Below are 19,400 nucleotides of genomic sequence, written 5' to 3' on the forward strand. Positions count from 1 at the left end.
ACTTAGCCACTTTCCGATTGTCCCTTTTTAGCCCTCCTTTTATAAACTTTTAACATTTTATCCCCTTGAACTAATTTATCCCGATCCTTATCATTCATGTTAAGCTTCTTGGTCATTGATAGTTACCTTGATCCTTTACGGTTAGGTGTAACCTAGATATGTTTTGGTTTTGCATGTTTTGTTCCTCCACCTTTGAATTGATGGCAATTTTTAAAATCCAGCTTTAGCTTTAACAAAACTTGATCCTTTCTCTTTGGTCCTTGATTCTTGATCCTTGGTCATAAGCTTGTGAAATAGTGATGGGTGTATGAGGACTATATTACAAGTAAAACTCACCTGTCTTGAGTCAAATCCACCCGCACTGCACAATGTAGAAAGCATAGAAAGAAACATGTCTTTGCTGCATACAATATACAAATCTCAACATCTTCCGCAATCTATGTGGTTAAATGCATAAAGGATCAATGTATGCAGAGAGTTCCCTTGCTTCATCTAATATCCTTGATATTTTGATTTCAGTGTTAACATATTTTTCACTACACCCCCATCTCTGTGTTGATTAGGTGATTTTTTTTTTCCACTCAGCCACAAGTTCCTTTCGTTATCACACATCTATATTTGATCTGGCCTTTGGTTTGCAGAAGGAAACACTGAAATTTATACAAAATGGCAAGCATTTTTTCTTCTTAAGAAAAACCATGGAGAGCAAGTTCCTTGTTTGGAAGTTCCAAAAATTATGTGCTTAATACTCTATAGTGTGGATGACTCTTGGTAGCTGGTGGATCTCTCATATTGATAGTGCGCTGTTGTCCTAACAGCTTCGTTATATCTTCTTTTTCTTGCACAGTTACCTGCAATTGCAGATATATTACATCTTTGAGTATGTTGAACCTTCTAGGATCATTTTAGGTCACTGAATAACAAATAATTTTGAAGGTGTGATGTTAGAACCAGTGATTGTAAATTATGTATCCATGTTTGTATCAAATGCACTTATGCAGCCTGGTACTTCATAACTTTTTTTTGCTTCTGTTAATCTAGTAAATATATCTTGTTCACTAAAATCAAGTGTGTCCTGACCTTGTAGTATTGAGATCATATGACATATCCCTACATTTTATCTTTACTGATGCTGATAGATCAATTTAAAAAATCGAGTGATAATAAGATCTTACTGCTTAAAATGTCCAATAACATGTTCAAGCACCACATTGTACAAGACGCTATTTAGCAAGACATTGCTTCTATTTTATCAGCGTCACTTTATTTCACGCCTCTGAGCATCGTTGTGAAAAGCACATTTGAGTGATGAAACACATGCCACATTGTTAGGGCTTCCCACTGGGGATCAAATGGTTCGTAAAAAGCACGTTTTTTCTGGCTTTGGCTTAAATGAATAATTGGTTGTTTCGCTTGTTTACGGACCATTTGCGACTGGTTATGTGTCCATAGTTTTGGGTATTACAGACTTGAAAAATGCATAAGGTATCAAGTGATAGTAGTATGATTGATGAAAAGCATATTTTATTTTTACATGTATTTTAAGAAATAACTGTCTCTGCCTCCTGTTGTATATAATGTGTGATTTTCAACAAAGGATGTGCCTTGCTTTTAGAGTCCCAGGATGTGCTTTACACAACTCGGTGTTCTGCCCCTATGCATAGCAAGAGTCCATATTTTCCCCTTAATTTTGAAAAACTGTTGGAAGTTGGGGAAGATTATTCTCATAGCGGTTGTTTGGTACGTGAGACAGGACAATACAAAAGTTTAGTATTCCAAGTTTCGGGTGCGACATTAAGACTGCTACATGGAAGATCAGAGTGAGACAAAAATACATTTTTCTCTCCCATCAAAATAGGCTGAACAAAAATAGGGAGATTAGACAAGATTGCTAAATTACTAAACTACCCATGTCAGATTAAAACCCTAAAGCCTTCCACAATTCTTTACCCCGCATACCACACTTTTGCCCATCTAGTTCCGTCCAATCTGGTCCACATACCAAATGCACCCATAGAGTGTGTTTTGGGTTTTGTACATCCAAACCGGTTATCTATCAAGAACTAAGATATATTAGTCTTCTAATTCCAGAGTGTTCCATTTTTAAGTTTTTACGGTTTTGGTGCAAGTTATCAGAAAGAACTGCAACCAGAATATCTCTGGATTACTGAAGTTAAAAGATTTACCCACCTGATGATAGTCAAAAGTGGATTCTAATTCGGGTTGTTGCAGTGGATAATTTAACATTTTGTTGCATACAGGAACGATTGAATCGATCACTTATGGTATGTCAAGACAAATTTGAGTCTGCAAAACTCCAAAAGATTAGGACGGATGCGACAAAGGATATGGAATCATGCGTTAACCAGTCGATTGAAGAAAACGTCAAGGCGTTGCCGCATCTGGTTGCAAAGTTGAAGGCTTCCCTCTCCATCAATCCTATTACAGAGGAATAAAATCTGCATCTTCTTGTAATAATCATGGCTAGGAATTAAGACATTCATTAAACATACATTTGATTCATAACGTGTTTGTTTTATATGTATTTGGTTCACAATGTGAAACTTTTTTACATGTACTTTTTGTCTCACAAACACGAAAAAAGTTCACATTATGAAAGAAATACATGTGAAAAAACACGTTATGAATCAAATATATGTTAAATAAAACCTTTAATCGTAGCACTGGAAGAACCTTTGACTAAACAAGAAACCTCTGTTTCACAGTGGAGATTCTTGTGAAAATCCCATCATTCATTATGGATGCTTGAAACTTGATGACTAAGAAGTTGTTTGTTTACCTCTTAATAGTTCTATTAATAGGCAATATCTGAATCGTTAAGAAGTAAATCGTGTTTGGCAAAAAAAAGTCCGTCTCTTAATGGTTCTAAAACCATTTGAATGATTTTGCATCATAGGCCTCCTTTAACCATTAAGCGCCCTAATTTTATTGTAAACAATTACCAAACAATTATATTTCATTTTGCACTATATTATGAGAGCCTCTTAATCATTCTGACCACTTAATCATTCTGCAACTGTCAAACAACCCCTAAATTTTTATTCTTGTTTAACTGATTGCTTTTTATTTATAACAGTTTACTAGTAGTTACAATCCAAATTATTTTGATCGTTGGTTATGCAACTTATCATGTATTTTTATAGTTATAAAGAAATGGTTTCTGATGTCAAAATGGAGAGTATATAAATGCAGGAAATGAATTAAGCACTTTCCTCTCTTTTTGTTTGCAATCTTTTTGTATTCTTATTTTGAGAAAAATAGTTTCAAATAAAGTAATAGTTGTTTCGTAGCGAATGACGATAACAATGAGTTAGGTGGACGGTAATGACAATAACAATGTATTCTGAGCATTTGTGTTGATGATATGTAATAGAACAATGCATGTAGAGATAACTGAAAAGCTGTAAATTCTCATTAATCATAAGCATTTTGAAGAGTTGTTTGGTTTGTTTTCTATTAAAATCTGTATGGATAAAGTTGTCTGTATGATAACAAATAAGTTATTGTTCGGTTGTCGTGCTGAATAAACTGTCTGAATGTCATAAATGATTATTTTACCCCCAATCTATATTTTTTTAATGTTTAATAAAAATATTGAGTACATGAATTTTAATTATAAAAGTTATAAAATTATTGATGTTAGACTTGAAAGAACAAAAAAAACTTGAAACCTAATGGAAGTCAACTGGTGGCCAAAGGGGATGTTGTTGATGTTTGTCGATGTTGTTGATGGCTGCCTCCCCGAACTCTCTCTATCTCGCTCATTTATCTCTCTCTCTCTCTCTCCTCCCCTCTCTTCGGCTTGTCTCCCCGAACTCTCTCTATCTCGCTCATTTATCTCTCTCTCTCTCTCTCCTCCCCTCTCTTCGGCTTGTCTCCCCGAACTCTCTCTATCTCGCTCATCGATCTCTCATCTCTGCCCCACCAAGCCGACAACTAAAACTCCCAGTCACCCTCTCGGGGAATCTCTCTCTCAGCCCGAATCATCTCTCGTCAAAATCTCTCTCTCACTCTTCGCGTGTATCGAAGTTGTGTGAGCAGGAGCAACCTAGGCTATGTGAGATTGAGGATTCAACGAGCAATCGAAGCTGTATGGAAAACGATGGTCGGCATGTTTAGTTTTTTTTCATTTAATGTGAGTAGTTGGGAAAAGAGGTAGTTGGGGAAAAGTAATGGCTGAGTAGATATAGTGTGGTATTTTAGCTGAGCGAATCAGCCCCTATGTGACCTACTAAGCTCTTATCGAACACAAAGGTATGACTGTACGAATCAGCCATATCTATTATATGGCTCAATAAGTCGTTATCGAACAGTCCCTAAATAAGGATGAGTTTACGATGAAAAGTTTATCGTATGGTAAATTCTAAAATTTGAACATTGTTCTTTCAATCACTTCTTTTTTTTATGAAAACACATAATTCTTAGCATTTAAATATAATATAAACCATATTGGCTTAAAATATAAAATGAATTAAGCACTTTCCTCTTTTTTTTTTAAGGGTGTCGGGGCCAAAGCCCGACTAATTCCCGGCAAATTTGGAGGCTAAACATGGCCCCACTTAAATGTCGCCAACATTCCCCTCCCAGGGCTCGAACTCAGGTTCATGACTATGTCATGTCCAAGCCTTTACCACTAGGCTGGAAGGTCTTTGACTTTTCCTCTCTTTTTGTTTGCTTAAAATAGAACTTTTAAGGTAAGGGGTGGTTAAATTAGTTGTCCATATAATATAATATAAAATAAATTGTTGTAAAATTGTTGTACCAAATATACAATCTAAATGTCACCCGGATTGAATAAGCCACATTCGAACATCCACTTGTGGCTTACCAAAAAAGACATACAGGTTATTAAGCCCATAAACCATTACCGATCAACCCCGTCTTCTAAACGTATTAACCCATGAATGGATATATGAAGCACATGTTAAATTGCATTACAACACGTAAACACCAATAGAATAGTAGGATTGTGAATAACAATATCATTGGAAAAAAAAACCTAAGACTTGATAAAAACATGTCTGATTCAATAAAAAAAATTAATGATTCTGAACAATGAATATATAGGGGATGTTTGAGATTACTTATAAAAATAATTTATTGACTTATTCCGGTGTGATACCGATAATAAGCATTTTTGAGTATTTGAATAAACAACTTATACCGGTGTCAAACAACTTATAAGAAGTTTTTGAAAAAGTTAAACACTTGTAACTTGTAATAAGTTGATAAGTGTATTTATAAAAAACATGAAGATAATACTATATATACATGGTTTGGCAGTTTCAACAGTAAACCAGACCGTCCAGTTTGGCGTTTTTTTTCAAACCAAACCGCATATCTAAACGTATCTTGAGAACCTATTTTCAAAGGTTTCATCTTGGTATATACAACAAAATATCTAGAAAAAGAAAGGTTAACGATTCTTTTCGAAAATAATATTTTGTTTACAAAGTTGTAACACGTATTTCCCCCAACAAATTTATAACAGGTTTCTTTGAAAAGTTAAAATGAAATAAATTCAGCAAACTTATTTAAAACATTAAAGCATACAAAATATGGGTCATTTTGATGAAGCTGGCTCATTCTCAATTTTCTGAGATTCAAACTTATCAATGGCTACTTGAAGCTCATCTGAACCTCCAACAGCTCTCATGGTGTAGAAATAGACACCAAACACAAAACCTGTTAAGCCACCAGCAACCACCAGATTCTTGGTCTTTGGTGCAAGGCTACCAAATCCAGCCATCTTAACCACCAAACACTCTCTTCCCTACTTATCTGTAATTCATTCAAGAAATAGCAGCACCAAATTATGGAACCATCCATCACATGGCTGAAATATAAATTCAGTACTGGAAATGGAAGGTAGTATTGTAGAATTTCAAGAATAGAGGGAAACAAATAGTATATAGCTTGGATAAAAATTGAGATCGCATGAAGGCTCGCTTTTCTTAAGTTATATTTCGACCCAAATCTGCCTGGGTGTCACGAAATTAACTAAATTGTTCCTTTTAAGCCTAGGGAAATCAAAACCGTTCTAATATTAAAGCTGAGAATAACTCCCCGTTATATGAAAATGATTGCAGCAATAATTAGTGGGTGTGCTGCAGTTACTACACAAATCAGAAGGCAACTCCGAAATACATCTGAGCTTCTGGACAAGACTAGAGGCTTCTGAATTTCACTTGGGACATTCAGAAGCTCATTTTTCCAAGTACCTCTCTTCATAAAATAAGTAGAGGGGAGCCCCGTCATATGGCGCCACTCAACTATCCCAGGGTTTTAGTTAACTTACACGAGTGTATATTCCATACCTCCTAGCCCATGTTATAGCTTAACTAACAATCCATATTCTCTTGTTAATCCAATTACATAAAATGAACCAGTGATTTTCACTAAAATCACAAACAGGTACGAATCTTTGATGCTAACACATGATCATCCAATCACTATAATTGGTCACATCCCATGATATGAAATGTTTCACGGTTGAATCATATAGAATCGAGAGCTTCATATCATGTATGGTAAGACACTTCTAATAAATGTCCATGTGTCCCAAAATAAATGTCCATAATGAAAAAGACATACATTTTTTACGAATATGTAATCATTATACTTTTTTAATTAACTAAAAGACAATTGTTCCCTTGATGAGAAAGGAGTAAAAAATTCCTCAATCTCATAATTAAGGATAAATGGAAAGTAGAAACTTACTTTTGTAATTGGACACTTATTTGGGACCAACAAAAATAGAAACGTAGACACTTATTTTGGGATGAATGGGGAGTATAATATTGGTTTTGATATTTGAATGATGCTCAAGTTTCAATTATGTATTGTATTATAAATTATAACCTACGCACATAATACAGTCAGTCGTTCAATGAAGTGGAGCTCAAACTTATATGAGCATAGAAAAAAGATGGACAACAAATCGATGGCATCTTATTAGAATCCTTTAACTAGCTAAACTAGAGATGTGCACAACCCTACGTAACCTTTCAATTTCAGGGGAAAAATCATTTGATGCGCAAATCTTTAAATAAGAAAGTGGAGCAAGGAAGTGTGCAAAGACATATACTTGCAAACTCGCACCATCTGCAGTTAAGCAGCAATGTTTACAAGAAAACCAATAACGGAACAATTTTAAATCAACAAAAGAATCAGAAAATGTCCTCATTGCAGCCACTAAGGTAGTTCCTATTATGTATTTAACAGTAGTTTCATATGGGATATGCAGTTAGTTTTCTATGTGTGTTTTTGTGTTTATAGGGTTGAATAGGCTGCAATTTTGAAGACCTCAAAACTCTCATCTCTCGAGATGTTCCATGGTCTATTATTTAATTCAATTGTGTAGATTTAAAAGGGAAAGAGTGTAATTGTTTTAGTCCAAATGATTTTTCTGGGATGAGTTTCATTTCAATGGTAGAACTTCATTCTGCATCCCCCAAAAGTTGCATCCCATGCTCTCAAAGAAATAATAAAGCACCTTGACACGAAAAAAAATTGGACATGCACCATGAAGATACTCTTCTCTCCTAAAATTTAAAATCACACTAGACCATAAGAAGCAATGTATACATGGTGGAAACAGTCACAATGTGTTTCCCGTTTCAGCATGACAACTCTTTCCTTAGTATGAGGTTGCACTCCAGAATATTATACACATGAAAGGGGCCATGCATGATGACTTGATGAGACCGCAAATAATAAATCCACATTGGGTGGTTTAAAACAAACGCTTTCCTTAGAATGTGAACTAATATGATCAGATATGGCAGTGAACAAAGGTTATCCTTGAAAAAATAACCCTAAGATTGAGCATCTCGCACAATCACTACTGCATTTCTGTTTGGATGCAAAAAAGATTAAGGTGAGTTTAAATGTGCTGCAAGTATTCAGTTTTGCAATGTTTTACAGACTTTCTTTTGCTTCGATCAATTGGTTTTCGGGGAACAAAATAATCTGATTTTGAGATGCAAAAAAAAAAAAAGTCGCAGCAACAGAACTGATATTTGAGGATTGCCTAACAACCTTTAATTCTAATCTCTTTGTTGCAGCTATCATCTATTATCTAATTATAACTTTTAAATGTCACACTAATCCTTTTGAAACCACACATCCAAACACCTAACTATAGTTCTGAAAATCATGGAAGATATACCACCAAGTTTAACAATCATAATCAGTAAAGAAGTTTAGAGCATTTCTGATGGAGCGACTTATAAGAACATCCTTTTTTTTTGCATTTCTTTTGGTCACATCATTGCCAACTCTACAAATTAAAAACTACCATGAAACACCACAACGGTAGTGCTAGTAAGAACCTCCTCTTATGAGTCCCTGTATTATTTCAACATCAAGAATATGGAGATAAAAATAAAAAAAGTATATAAAAAACCAAAAAAATGTCATTTCACACAAAATTCAAGGTAAAAAAATCAAGGTTCTTATCCAAAAACTCCAAAAATGTGGGTGACTTGTAGGAAATCTCTTCAATGATAATTCTTATAAGTGGCTACACTTTTTGCTTACAAAAACTTCCCATTGGAGATGCTCTTAGCAGCTTGAAGACGATAGCACCTGCACCCACTACATAGGCTTTCAGAATGTGGCTTCCTCGATTAATTTGACCTTTACACTAGGACCTCTTAAATTTGAAAATTTGGAAACTGAACATTTATTATTAGCAATTCAGGAACAGTAATTCATTGTCACTTTGTAAACCTAACTCAATTTCACTTTGCATCTGCTACTGATTAGAATAATATCATATTAGGGCATTTTATTCGTCATCGACTTCCCGCTAAACTTGTTCTATATCCTAGACGAAGCTCAAACAATAAATTGACAGTACAATACGCTAAAACACCGAATGAAATATAAATTATGCGAGATGTAATTGAGTTTCGGATTAGACGCAGTCTCGTTTTCTTAGGTCAGTGCTGTTAATCGTCGTAGAGTTAACAGAAAGATCAAAACTATAGAAACTTACAAATTATGAAGCTGCCGAGATCCAGAAGTCGATAGGATGAAGCTGCCGGAAAGATATGCGACGGTTATGGTGGTACGGGGAGAAAGAAGACGATCGATCAGTTCCAATAAAGAGAACAAAGCGGCGTGGAGAGAAAGGGAAAAACGTTTCAAAAATAACCCTAAACGTTTAAGTAATTGAATAACGCACCCTTACTTTTTTGAGTAAATCACAGTTTAGTCCCTGTGGTTTAGAAATTGTGATTTTTATCCCTATGGTTTGCAATTATTTGCTATTTTTGTGTCTGGATTAAAACCTACGTTTAAAAAATAGTAAAGAATTGTAAACCACAAAGACTAAGAGGCCGTTTACCAAACACTTACTCGGTAGACGTTTACAGGTAAAATTTAACACTATTAGGGCTGTAAGTGAATCGAATTTTTCATGAACCGTTCAGCAGAAAGATCGCTTATTAAATAAATGAATGAACAAGATCATATTTTTTGTTCGTTTAGTTAAATGAACGAACATTGACAATAGTCTTATTCGATCAGTTACGTTCATGAATGTTTGTTTACTTATTTTCATTAATATTCGTTCATTTATGTTTCTTTATATATATAAATATTTAATACTATGACATAATATATAAAATTATTAATTACAGTAGCTTTTTAGAATTTCTTTTTTTCTCCAAAATACCGGTTTTTCATTTTAATGTTATTTTTAGAAACGAAATTACGAGTAATGGTGATTGTTTCTTGTTCATTTGTTTGCTCGTTTATGTTCTTTTATGTTTATTCATCTTCGTTCGTTTACATTTTTAACCAACGAGCAAGCACATTTTCTTAACAAACGAACATGAACACAAAAAATTTCATTCATTTACTGTACGTGTTTGTTCGGTTCGTTTACAACTCTACTTTTTATATCATTAATCATTATCAAACAGTCATGTATAAGTGACCGAACCAAGATGTGAGTCATGTTAAGCTTATTAAGTTGTTAACTATAAAAATATGTGTATCTATCACAATAAATTGTTAAGAATCTCTAAGAGACAGACATATGTTCTAAAATAATATTAATGGAGTTTTTGTTTTTTATTTTATTAAAATAGAGCCTCTTTATTATTCTAATAAAGAAAACAAAAAGGAAATGGGAATAAAAATGCTAAGAAATGAAAATGATAATGAATTTGTATTCTCCTAATTTAACCAGGAAAAAAAAAATTAGGCTTCTGGAGGAATGAACTCATTATATTATAGAAAACTAAACAGTTTCTTTTATTTTCATTCTCAATGATTACTGTTTAATACCTCTAACCAAACACTTTTTTAAGTTCAGAGAATTCTTTATGATTTAATGTGAGTAGAGGAAAGTGATAAGATTGCATTATTGTTATTTCATGTAATTTTTTAAAGGAAAAAATATATTAGGAGTGTATAATTATAACATATTTTAATAATACTAGAAGGGTACTCGCATAATGTAACAAGATATATTTTGATTTTAATATTTTATTTTATTTTTTTATCTCAGTTGATGTTATAGTATGGTCTTATGTGCTTTTGAAAAAACGATGATACTTTTATTTTTGAATAAAATATAAACTTGAAGATATTATAAATTTTGACAAAAATATATATCGATATTAATATCAAATTAATTATTTAAAATTCCTATTTTTTGTGTAATTTTTTAATTCAATTTTTTTATAATTTAATTTAAGTTCAATAACGAAGTAATTTTTATTTGTTTTAATAATACAATTTTCTTAAAAAGATAATAATTAATTATTTTGTTAGAACTCGATAATTATCCTAATTATATTTTACATTTTTTATATTTTAAAATGAGATGTTTATCCTCTATTTGATTATGTTTATCCGCAGTTAGTTACACGAATTCAAACATGGAGCTTTAATAAGTTGTATTTATGCATAATTTACTTGTAATCTTGAATTTTAAGTAATATGCATCAATATACAATACCTCATGCATAAAAAATGATTTTTAAGAGTTTTTGTCAAATGCTTTATAATATAGTATAGATAATTGATGTTAAAATTTATAAAAATAAAAAAATTAATTAAAATTAAACTTAATATTTTTAATTATTTATTTTTTAAAAATTATAGAAAATTTATTGATTATTATCTTAAATAAGACACCCAAGAAAAAGAATTTCTCAGACACCATCAGAAGTCAGATACCTTCCCTCCAAAAGACAAAACTTTAAAACGTGAATAATTTCTGAAATTTTAACAGTTCAAAAAAGTAAGAGCCGTTTACCTAAATACTTACCCGGTAAGTGCTTAACGATAGAATTTAATTCTATCGCTTACTTACTGGATAAAATTTTAGTCTACTAAAACGACATCATATGTAACAATTTACCCGATAAGCACTAACTTTGGTAAGAGTTGTCGATATCACTTACCGGGTAAGATTCTCGATCCTTGTCTTCGCTCTAACCAGGTAAGATTCTTTGTTCTTGCCATATTTATTTGGTAAAGAAATGTGACTTGATAAGCACTTACTCGAGTAAGCATTTATTAAACGGCCCCAGTCAAATAAGGTGACTATTCGAAAGCGTACGTAACCTTTAAATTCAGTTAAACGTTAATCTAACTGTATAAATATTCTAAAACAGTCATGTATAAGTGACTATTCCAAAGTTGAACGTTGATCTAACCGAATAAGTATCTTTTTTTTAAAGCAGAACTTTTATTTTTTAAACATGTGTTAAATCAGATTTATTTGAATATATGTCTAAGATAACTGAATCTAAAATTCACATTATTGACATAACAAGTTGACAGATTAGATGTTTTTATATCAGATCATCAAATTTCAAGAGTGCAACAAATGCAAAAAATGGTGGCAGACATTTTTTTTAACTCTGGGTATCTGAGCTAGCATGCACATATCTTAACTAATCTTAAGAACCCTAAAGAGTAACCAGAAAAATCCACAATGACCATGTGGCATTCACTTTACCAATTAACATTATCTCACCGGATGAATATGGTAAAGACCAAGAATCTTACCTGGTAAGAGCGAGACAAAGACCAAAAGTCTTAGCCAGTAAGTGAGGCTGACGACTCTTACCACGGTAAGCGCTTACCGGGTAAATTGTTGCATACAATGTCGTTTTGGTGGACTAAAATCTTACCCATTAAGTAAATAATAGTGTTAAAATTTTCCAATAAGCACTTACCGGATAAGTGTTTGGTAAACGACCCCTAGTGTCAGGTTTTCATTTCCCTTTTTGAAGTAGGAGACCTATTTTTGTGTGAAAAAAGAGGGTATAATGGGTAACATAGCTCTGATTCTAGTAAGAAGTTCGTATGTCTCTTACCATGGAACGAGCACGAGGTGGTAAGAAGCAGGGGTGGACCTATTTTGACGGGAGCGGGATCTCGTCTACCGCTTAACCTTAATTCGTGAAAAGACGTTTTTTTTTGTTACGTAAGGTGCACCTGATACAGTCTGTGGTGTGTTCCGAGATATTAGAGTTTTTGAAGGGTTAAAGGTGCACATGTGTTGAAATCAATCAAAAAAATCGAAAAATTCTCTTGAAAAAACCAAAAAAATCCTTCAAAATCAACCAAAAAAACTTAAAAAATCTCTCAAAATCAGTTTTTCAAATAACATGTCATGATGGTTCATTTAGAATAAGTTTTTGTATTATTTGATTAATATTTAAATGTTTTTATTAATTTATATGTTAAATCAAACTTGAGAATAAGAAACATTTAAAAAACGAGAGAAATATGAGTCGATGAATTAAATGCAACTTTTCTTTCAGTACAATGAATTAAATACAACTTGTGGGTCGACTTGGTTTATACAGGTACACTATATTTTCTTTCTGGTTTTTTATTTTCGGAGAATTTTTTTTCTCTTTAATATTTCTGGATTGGTCGGCTCGCATAGTGGATTGGATATCCAGGTTAATAAAAAAAATTATCGTAAATCCCATTTGTTTAAAAAAAATTATCGTAAATCCCATTTGTCTAAAATATGTTTAAAACATTTGTTTTTATAAATTATTTATAAAAAAATATAATTCAAAATCCTACAAACCGAACACGGTAAATCCCACACAAAGTAGCGTTCGAAACTAACGCTACCAACGGTTTAAACGATTAGAAACACCGCGGGGGACGATAAATATCATCATCAAAATTGGCATAACAAGTTCTATAATATGTCCATAGACACAAGTTTACAAACGCAAACTCAACGACACTGGTACCAGATTCAAGAGAAAAAAACACACACTACACGAAACAGACATCTAAAATAGTTTAACCTCTACCATAAACCAACAGAAACAGAACTTACTGCTCCTTCTTTTCTTTCAGAGCTTCACCTGTCTATCGAAAATCCAGCTGAATGGAACGACGGGTCCTTCCTTTGCCCGCCCTTGAGCTCTCTCCTCCAGCCTTCTGATTCTTGGTGGCAACCCGCAAACATAATCTTGAGCTTTACGTCCTTCTCCAGATAGACCGGTTAAATCCGCCACTTTCCACCGCCCGACCAGAAATTCCAGTATGTCGGCGTAGTCTTTGGCGGTGTAGACACCAAGTCTTTGGGCAACCGCCGAGAAATGTTCAAAGAGGTCGTCATCACGCCCATCATACATCAAGTGTGCAGGCATGGAGATCTTTTTCCTCATCATGTCAGCAAAAGCAAGAACAGTGCCATCAGGATCGATCTCGAATAGCTTTTCGACTATCTTTGTGTAGGCGGTTTCATGACGCTTTTCATCTGCTGCGATTATACCACAAATCTGCGCCAGCTTCACATCTCCGTGCTCCTTTGCGTGCCTGGCGGTGTTTCCATGAGAAACAAATGTGGCACGCTCTTGAAATGACGTGTAGATGAACCCAAGGTAGGGACTGTTTTCAGTACGCGGATCCTGAACGGATGCAGAACAAACAGAAATTAATATCACGACTTGATGATACCAATCATAGACAAAGAAATCAGGTACAAACAAGGCTACAGAATTTTAGGAACCCTTAAAACATCTTTATAATGAAGTGAAAAGTAGCCATCAAAGATGAAAAGAAAAGACTAAGAGTACATTTGGTACGCGGGACAGTACAAGACAGGACAAGAAAAACTTGTTGGCTAACGTTTGGTGCAATAATTAGACCGGCATTGGAAATGACCGAGTGGGGCAAAAATGCTTCTTTTTCCCGTCCCACCAAGATTGGTGGAAACAAAAATCGGAAGATGGAACAAGATCGGTAAATTACTAAACTGCCCATGCAAAAACTTGTCTCACTCCCTCTCCCGTCCAGTCCAGTCCTGTCTACTCCCCTCCCCTACGCTTAACAAACGCACCCTAAATGTGATAACTTCAAGGAAAAAGAACTTATCATGAGAAAGCACAAGTTATCATGATGAAATATGACAACACAGTTGATATAAGAGGTTGTGACTTCACTAAGAGACAGAAGTTATGTTACGATGGATGTAGTTCTCACGCTAACATTTAAAGAATAGATTGTTGAAGTGTGAATGCCACATTCTAGTTTAGCGATGATTTATGCAAAGCTCTGCATTAAGGTAATGAGTTACTAGCTCATCTCCCATGAATAGAATTACGGACCCGATGAAATGAATACATGTGTTCTTTTCCTACCGCTTTCAAGAAGGGGAAGGAAAAACTTACCATTCCTGACCCAATGAGATACTGAATTGTCTTCTGTATCTGCCTCATGTCTACCCGCCCAGAAAGGTAGAGATAAGTGTGGAGAAGATCACCATGCCTGTTTTCTTCAGCCGTCCAAGCCCTAGTCCAAACAGCCCAAGGTGTAAGGCTAGCCCCAGTCTCATCCCGTACACCATCTAGCGTATTAAGCATTGTTTGGTAGGTAGGTAGGGCTTCTTCTGTAATCATATCTCCAACCAAAACAACAAAGTAATCATCAGGAATCTCCTTTGCTCTCGCTCGTAGTTCCTTGACTTGTTCATCAAATCCTTCAGATGCAGGATCCGGCAAGAAATCCTGTGCTTGCCAACATTTCTCCACAGGCTTTAGGTGAACCAATATGTTCTCCTCAGCCCAACCCTCTATGGATTTGAAAATCTCTATCTTTTGTGGTGGCATGGAGTGTGTCACCTGAACATGAACCTCTCGTGGAGGGGTAAAAGGCTTCTTGGTATTTTCAACCCTGTGTAAGAATGGGAAAGATACCCAAAAAGAGAATTAAATTTACATATTTGCCACTAAGAAAGTGAATATAAGTTTAAAAGTAACAGTTGGGGTATAGCTTCATGCAATATCAAACCACTGGTTATTAAGAACCAAAACCATATATAACAGCAACAGGTTGTTATGAGATCTGGGTCTAATTGACTTTGTGTTTCTGGTGTCCTTGCTGTGACAAGAACAATACACTTTGTCCAAGCTAAGTTTCCACTATTTTCCTGAATCACAGCTAAAGTTGCTAAACTCCACAACAACCCTCATCATGGTTCCACAGCATTCTACTGCTTTCGATGGGATTAACTTGCCATGCCTCTGTTTCTGGCAATCAAGAATATGTCAGACTGTAGTCTCGCTAGGAAGAGAGGCATCACATATGATCTGATCGGAATGCTCAACAAGTTGCCACATTAACAAATTGCAGTGCTTGTCATATGACCAGTAGAGAGACGATCATAAGCACTCCACAAGCTTAGGTTACAAAGGGCACTGAGAAATACTCATTAAACCCAACAAAATAAAATAAAATTCAAGATATTTGGCAAGTGAACTTTACTGCAATCTCATAAAAAGAACATCTGATGTCTACCTTCATGAGGATGTTAGTCATAAGATAAGAGTGGGATGAATGATATGGTGCGAGTGTAGGGAGACTTTATGCGATCAGAAACTTCTTTTGAACATGAAAGATAAATTCTATAGGACAGTAGTGAAACATGCTACAGTGAATGAGTAACATGTTCTGGCACCAAGAGATAGCATGCACACAAGATGAGTTGTTAAGGTGGAAGCATTACCACACAATAATATGGCCATAACTGATGATATGTGGAAAAAAAATTGAGGGTGGGAATAAGTGAAAAGAAGCTCAGATCACACTGCTTGAGATAGTCTTACGAGTCCAACATGGATGTTTGGATGCACTGTTAAAAAAGAGGACACTTTTATCAAGAGATCATTAAGAAGAGAGCCCTAGGGCATTCACCTCTTTATAATCTACGGTGTGTCCCATTTTAAGGCTACCCAACTACTTTAGATAAGATATTTATTAAGAAAAAACTAGTTTTGAAAAAAATGCTTGTTGTAAGTAAAGTTGTTGTGATGATCTACCTAAATGTTATATATGTAGTCACAACCTATCAAGACTGAAGGTCTATTAAGCACAAAAAAATGTTTTTCCCTATGTACTTGAAAATCATGCAGTGTATGGATGGAAATTTACTCAATGCTAAGAAAAAGTTAGTGAAAAGTAACTTGTGGAACCAAAAGAAGCTTCCTCTCACTTTTCTGGTGTATGGATGGTAAACACTGAATGGGCATAGTCCAGATAAATTAAGAATCTCATAAATGTATTATCTTTGAGGGATACATTTGGGATGAATTATTGGTTGCACCACTGAAAGGAATCTGAAGAACACTTCTGCAGAGTTGGATACTCGCAATCTATTGCAATATTTTCACAGGTACATAATACTAGCCAAGTGTGCTACATTCATCAAATAAAAATAAGAAATGAAAGCCCAAACTACTGGTTAAACCACTTTAGTCTGCAAGTGAACAATCTAAACTCAAATGAACAGATATAGAACTGAAGCAAATCAAATACAATCAAGTAATAAAGAAGCACTGAGCAAGAAATTATTAAAGAGAAAGCAGAATGTGCAAATAACATTAATTAAATGAGTTCACAAAAAATTAACAGGTGAAGACAGGCCTATCAACAATTTGGCTTATTAGATGGCTGCTAGGTGGTAGCTGGCTGATTTAACTACCAAGAGCAACAATCTACAAAAATCCAAACATACACTACCAATCTAAATAATAGGAACAGAGATTGTGTAGAAGAAAAACTAAAAACAATGATTAAAATAAAGTATACCAGGGCAAAAAAACAGTGATGCATTTGGAGAAGGCTATGATCAATCAAATAAAATAACAATACCACATGAAACAACTTTAATATGTATCTGAAGAATAAATTCACCAGTTATTTACAGAAATCCAGTAAATATCAGATATAAAAATCCAGCCACATTACAAAGATGCATACAGTAACTATTTATTTACGGATTAGCAAGGTAAAAGGATGGCAAAAACTGAGAAGCATAATAAACTACATAACTTGGATGAAACAATTACAAGTAAACTAGTAAGTAACCAGGTTGTACAGAAAAATCTTGAGGATTAAAACACACCTCGATCAAGTAACTGTAACTGTTTCAATGATGAAATGATGAATTATGACCAAAATAAAGCAACTGTAATTCCTTTATCGCAGCGATTTCAATTACGTTACCGGAAGGACACTCAAACTCATTTGTACAGAGAAGGAATTTACATTATAGAACAACCATAAAAGAGAGATAAATACAGATAAAGCAAAACAAAAGACCAATTTATCTAATCAGGCAAACCATTTGTAGCTCAATCAGAAACCCCTGAAACATTATATAAATACCAATACCCAAAGGAATATCCAGTCAATGACAGAAGAAGACATTATGGACAGCTAGACAACTGAGTAAGGCAAGCCAACCATATAAATCTTTAAAAGAAACTCAAATTTCAAAAGGGACCAAATTAATACACACACGCACAAAAAAAAATCAGGCATTCTTGGTTGGGGAAATTTTGATTAGAGCCTTAAATTATAAAAAGAATTTTTTTTACTGAAACATAAACATTTTGGATATAAAAATGAAAACATCAATATTCGAGTTTGAATTTGAATTTGGTAATTAATAGGTTTCAATTGTGACATTTCGAGCCACTCATACATCTTCACCTAATTGCAAAATACAACCATATAATCCAAATCCAAATCCAAACGCGAGAAATCGACAGATGAAAATGACTAGAAAATAATACTATTCTCCAATTTCCAATGCATCGGGATAAAGAAATGTACGCATATATCACCCCAAAACCCAATCGAAATCACAAATATCAAATTATCATATCAGCCACTTTGAATCTACTACTCGGAAATCTCCCACTCCGAAACGTATCCTAACGAATTAAATCATTAGTTCCGTATCAACAGCAAATTAACAATACAAGTCATGTACGAAATCAAAAGATTAAACGAACAAACCGATTTCATAGAAAAAACAACACGAAATGATACTCACTTCGGAGTCGAAGATCCCAGGGTGGAAGCCATGGCGAATTTGGGGGATCTGAGATTGGCCGTTTTAGTTACGGAAAATGAACGATACCTCTCCGATTGCAAGGTGACGGGACTGATTCGAAGAGCCATCTTGATCTTCTTCGCAGTCGCAAAGTTTTTCTGAGTTCTGTTTTCCTCCACACAAGTGAGAAAGGGAGAGAGGAGCAAATCCAAGGTTTATAAAAGAATCTCCATTCCAGGATTACCCTTGTAGTTTATATTTATTTACGTTTTTGTCCAACAAATATATTTTGACCATCTTTACCCATTTTTTATAGCATAATTATTAGGACAACCATTGTGGAATCTTGTACCACATGCAATGCAATGCAATGTGTTACAATTCTTGCCAAAAAAAAATTGAAGTATATAATATTTATTAATACTATATTATAAAGCATTGGACAAAAACTCTTAAAAATCATTTTTTATGCGTGAAGTATTGTTTATTGATGCATATTATTTAAATATAGTATAGACATATATAATAAGAGTATTTATACGAAAATATAAATATTGTATCTCATATTTATATATTATCCAGTAATGTCATATATATATATACACACACACACTAGAAGGGTACCCGTACAATGCAGCGAGATACATCTCAATTTTAATATTTTGTTTTTTTGTCTCAGTCCATGTTATAATACAGTTTTATGTGGTTTTAAGAAAGCTATAATGTTTCTATTTTTAAATAAAATATAAATACGAAAATATATCATAAAAAACTAGAAAAACAAATATTTAGTACCAAATTAATTATTTAAAATTTCTCGTTTTTTGTGTATTTCTTTAATTTTTTTTTTTTTTTTTTGGTTTAATAATATAATTTTTTATAAAGATAATAATTAATTATTTTGTTATATCTCAAAGATTATCCTAATTATATTTTAGATTTTTATATTTTAAAATGAGATGTTTATCTTATATTTGATTATGTTTATCCGCATTTAGTTACACGAATTCAAACATGGAGCTTTAATAAGTTGTATTTA

The 19,400-nt window shown here is 33.8% G+C and overlaps 3 protein-coding genes across 3 annotated transcripts in view; 1 reads left to right on the forward strand and 2 right to left on the reverse strand.

The window, feature by feature from the left end:
* LOC112519573 (protein FAM136A-like) overlaps positions 1–2,803 on the forward strand; it is an 8,776-nt gene extending 5,973 nt beyond the window's left edge. Inside the window, exon 3 of the mRNA XM_025127771.1 lies at positions 2,262–2,803. Within this exon, the coding sequence (XP_024983539.1) occupies positions 2,262–2,456 (195 nt within the window). The 3' untranslated portion in view covers positions 2,457–2,803. The remainder of the gene's footprint in view (positions 1–2,261) is intronic.
* Positions 2,804–5,423: 2,620 nt separating this feature from the next.
* LOC112519669 lies at positions 5,424–5,796 on the reverse strand. Its single transcript, XM_025127885.1, has one exon. It carries the CDS (start codon positions 5,768–5,770, stop codon positions 5,585–5,587), a length of 186 nt encoding a protein of 61 aa, XP_024983653.1. The 5' UTR covers positions 5,771–5,796; the 3' UTR covers positions 5,424–5,584.
* Positions 5,797–13,171: 7,375 nt separating this feature from the next.
* Positions 13,172–18,540, reverse strand: LOC112518970 (stearoyl-[acyl-carrier-protein] 9-desaturase, chloroplastic). Its single transcript, XM_025126795.1, has 3 exons — positions 18,362–18,540; positions 14,694–15,195; positions 13,172–13,931 (listed from the first exon to the last, which is right to left on the reverse strand). The coding sequence occupies exons 1-3, from the start codon at positions 18,487–18,489 to the stop codon at positions 13,371–13,373; spliced, it is 1,191 nt and encodes a 396-aa protein (XP_024982563.1). The 5' UTR covers positions 18,490–18,540; the 3' UTR covers positions 13,172–13,370.
* Positions 18,541–19,400: the final 860 nt, after the last annotated feature.

Source organism: Cynara cardunculus, assembly GCF_001531365.2.
Source record: "Cynara cardunculus var. scolymus isolate 2C chromosome LG 10, CcrdV1, whole genome shotgun sequence".
Classification (NCBI taxonomy): Eukaryota; Viridiplantae; Streptophyta; class Magnoliopsida; order Asterales; family Asteraceae; genus Cynara; species Cynara cardunculus.

Excerpts from the sequence above, each read along its gene's own strand:
- LOC112519669 (XM_025127885.1), bottom strand. The coding sequence starts at position 5,770 with ATGGCTGGATTTGGTAGCCTTGCACCAAAGACCAAGAATCTGGTGGTT.
- LOC112518970 (XM_025126795.1), bottom strand. The coding sequence starts at position 18,489 with ATGGCTCTTCGAATCAGTCCCGTCACCTTGCAATCGGAGAGGTATCGT. Across the intron at positions 15,196-18,361 it reads CTGGGATCTTCGACTCCGAA|GGTTGAAAATACCAAGAAGC; the intron begins GTGAGTATCATT and ends ATTCTTACACAG. Across the intron at positions 13,932-14,693 it reads ATCTCATTGGGTCAGGAATG|GATCCGCGTACTGAAAACAG; the intron begins GTAAGTTTTTCC and ends GCATCCGTTCAG.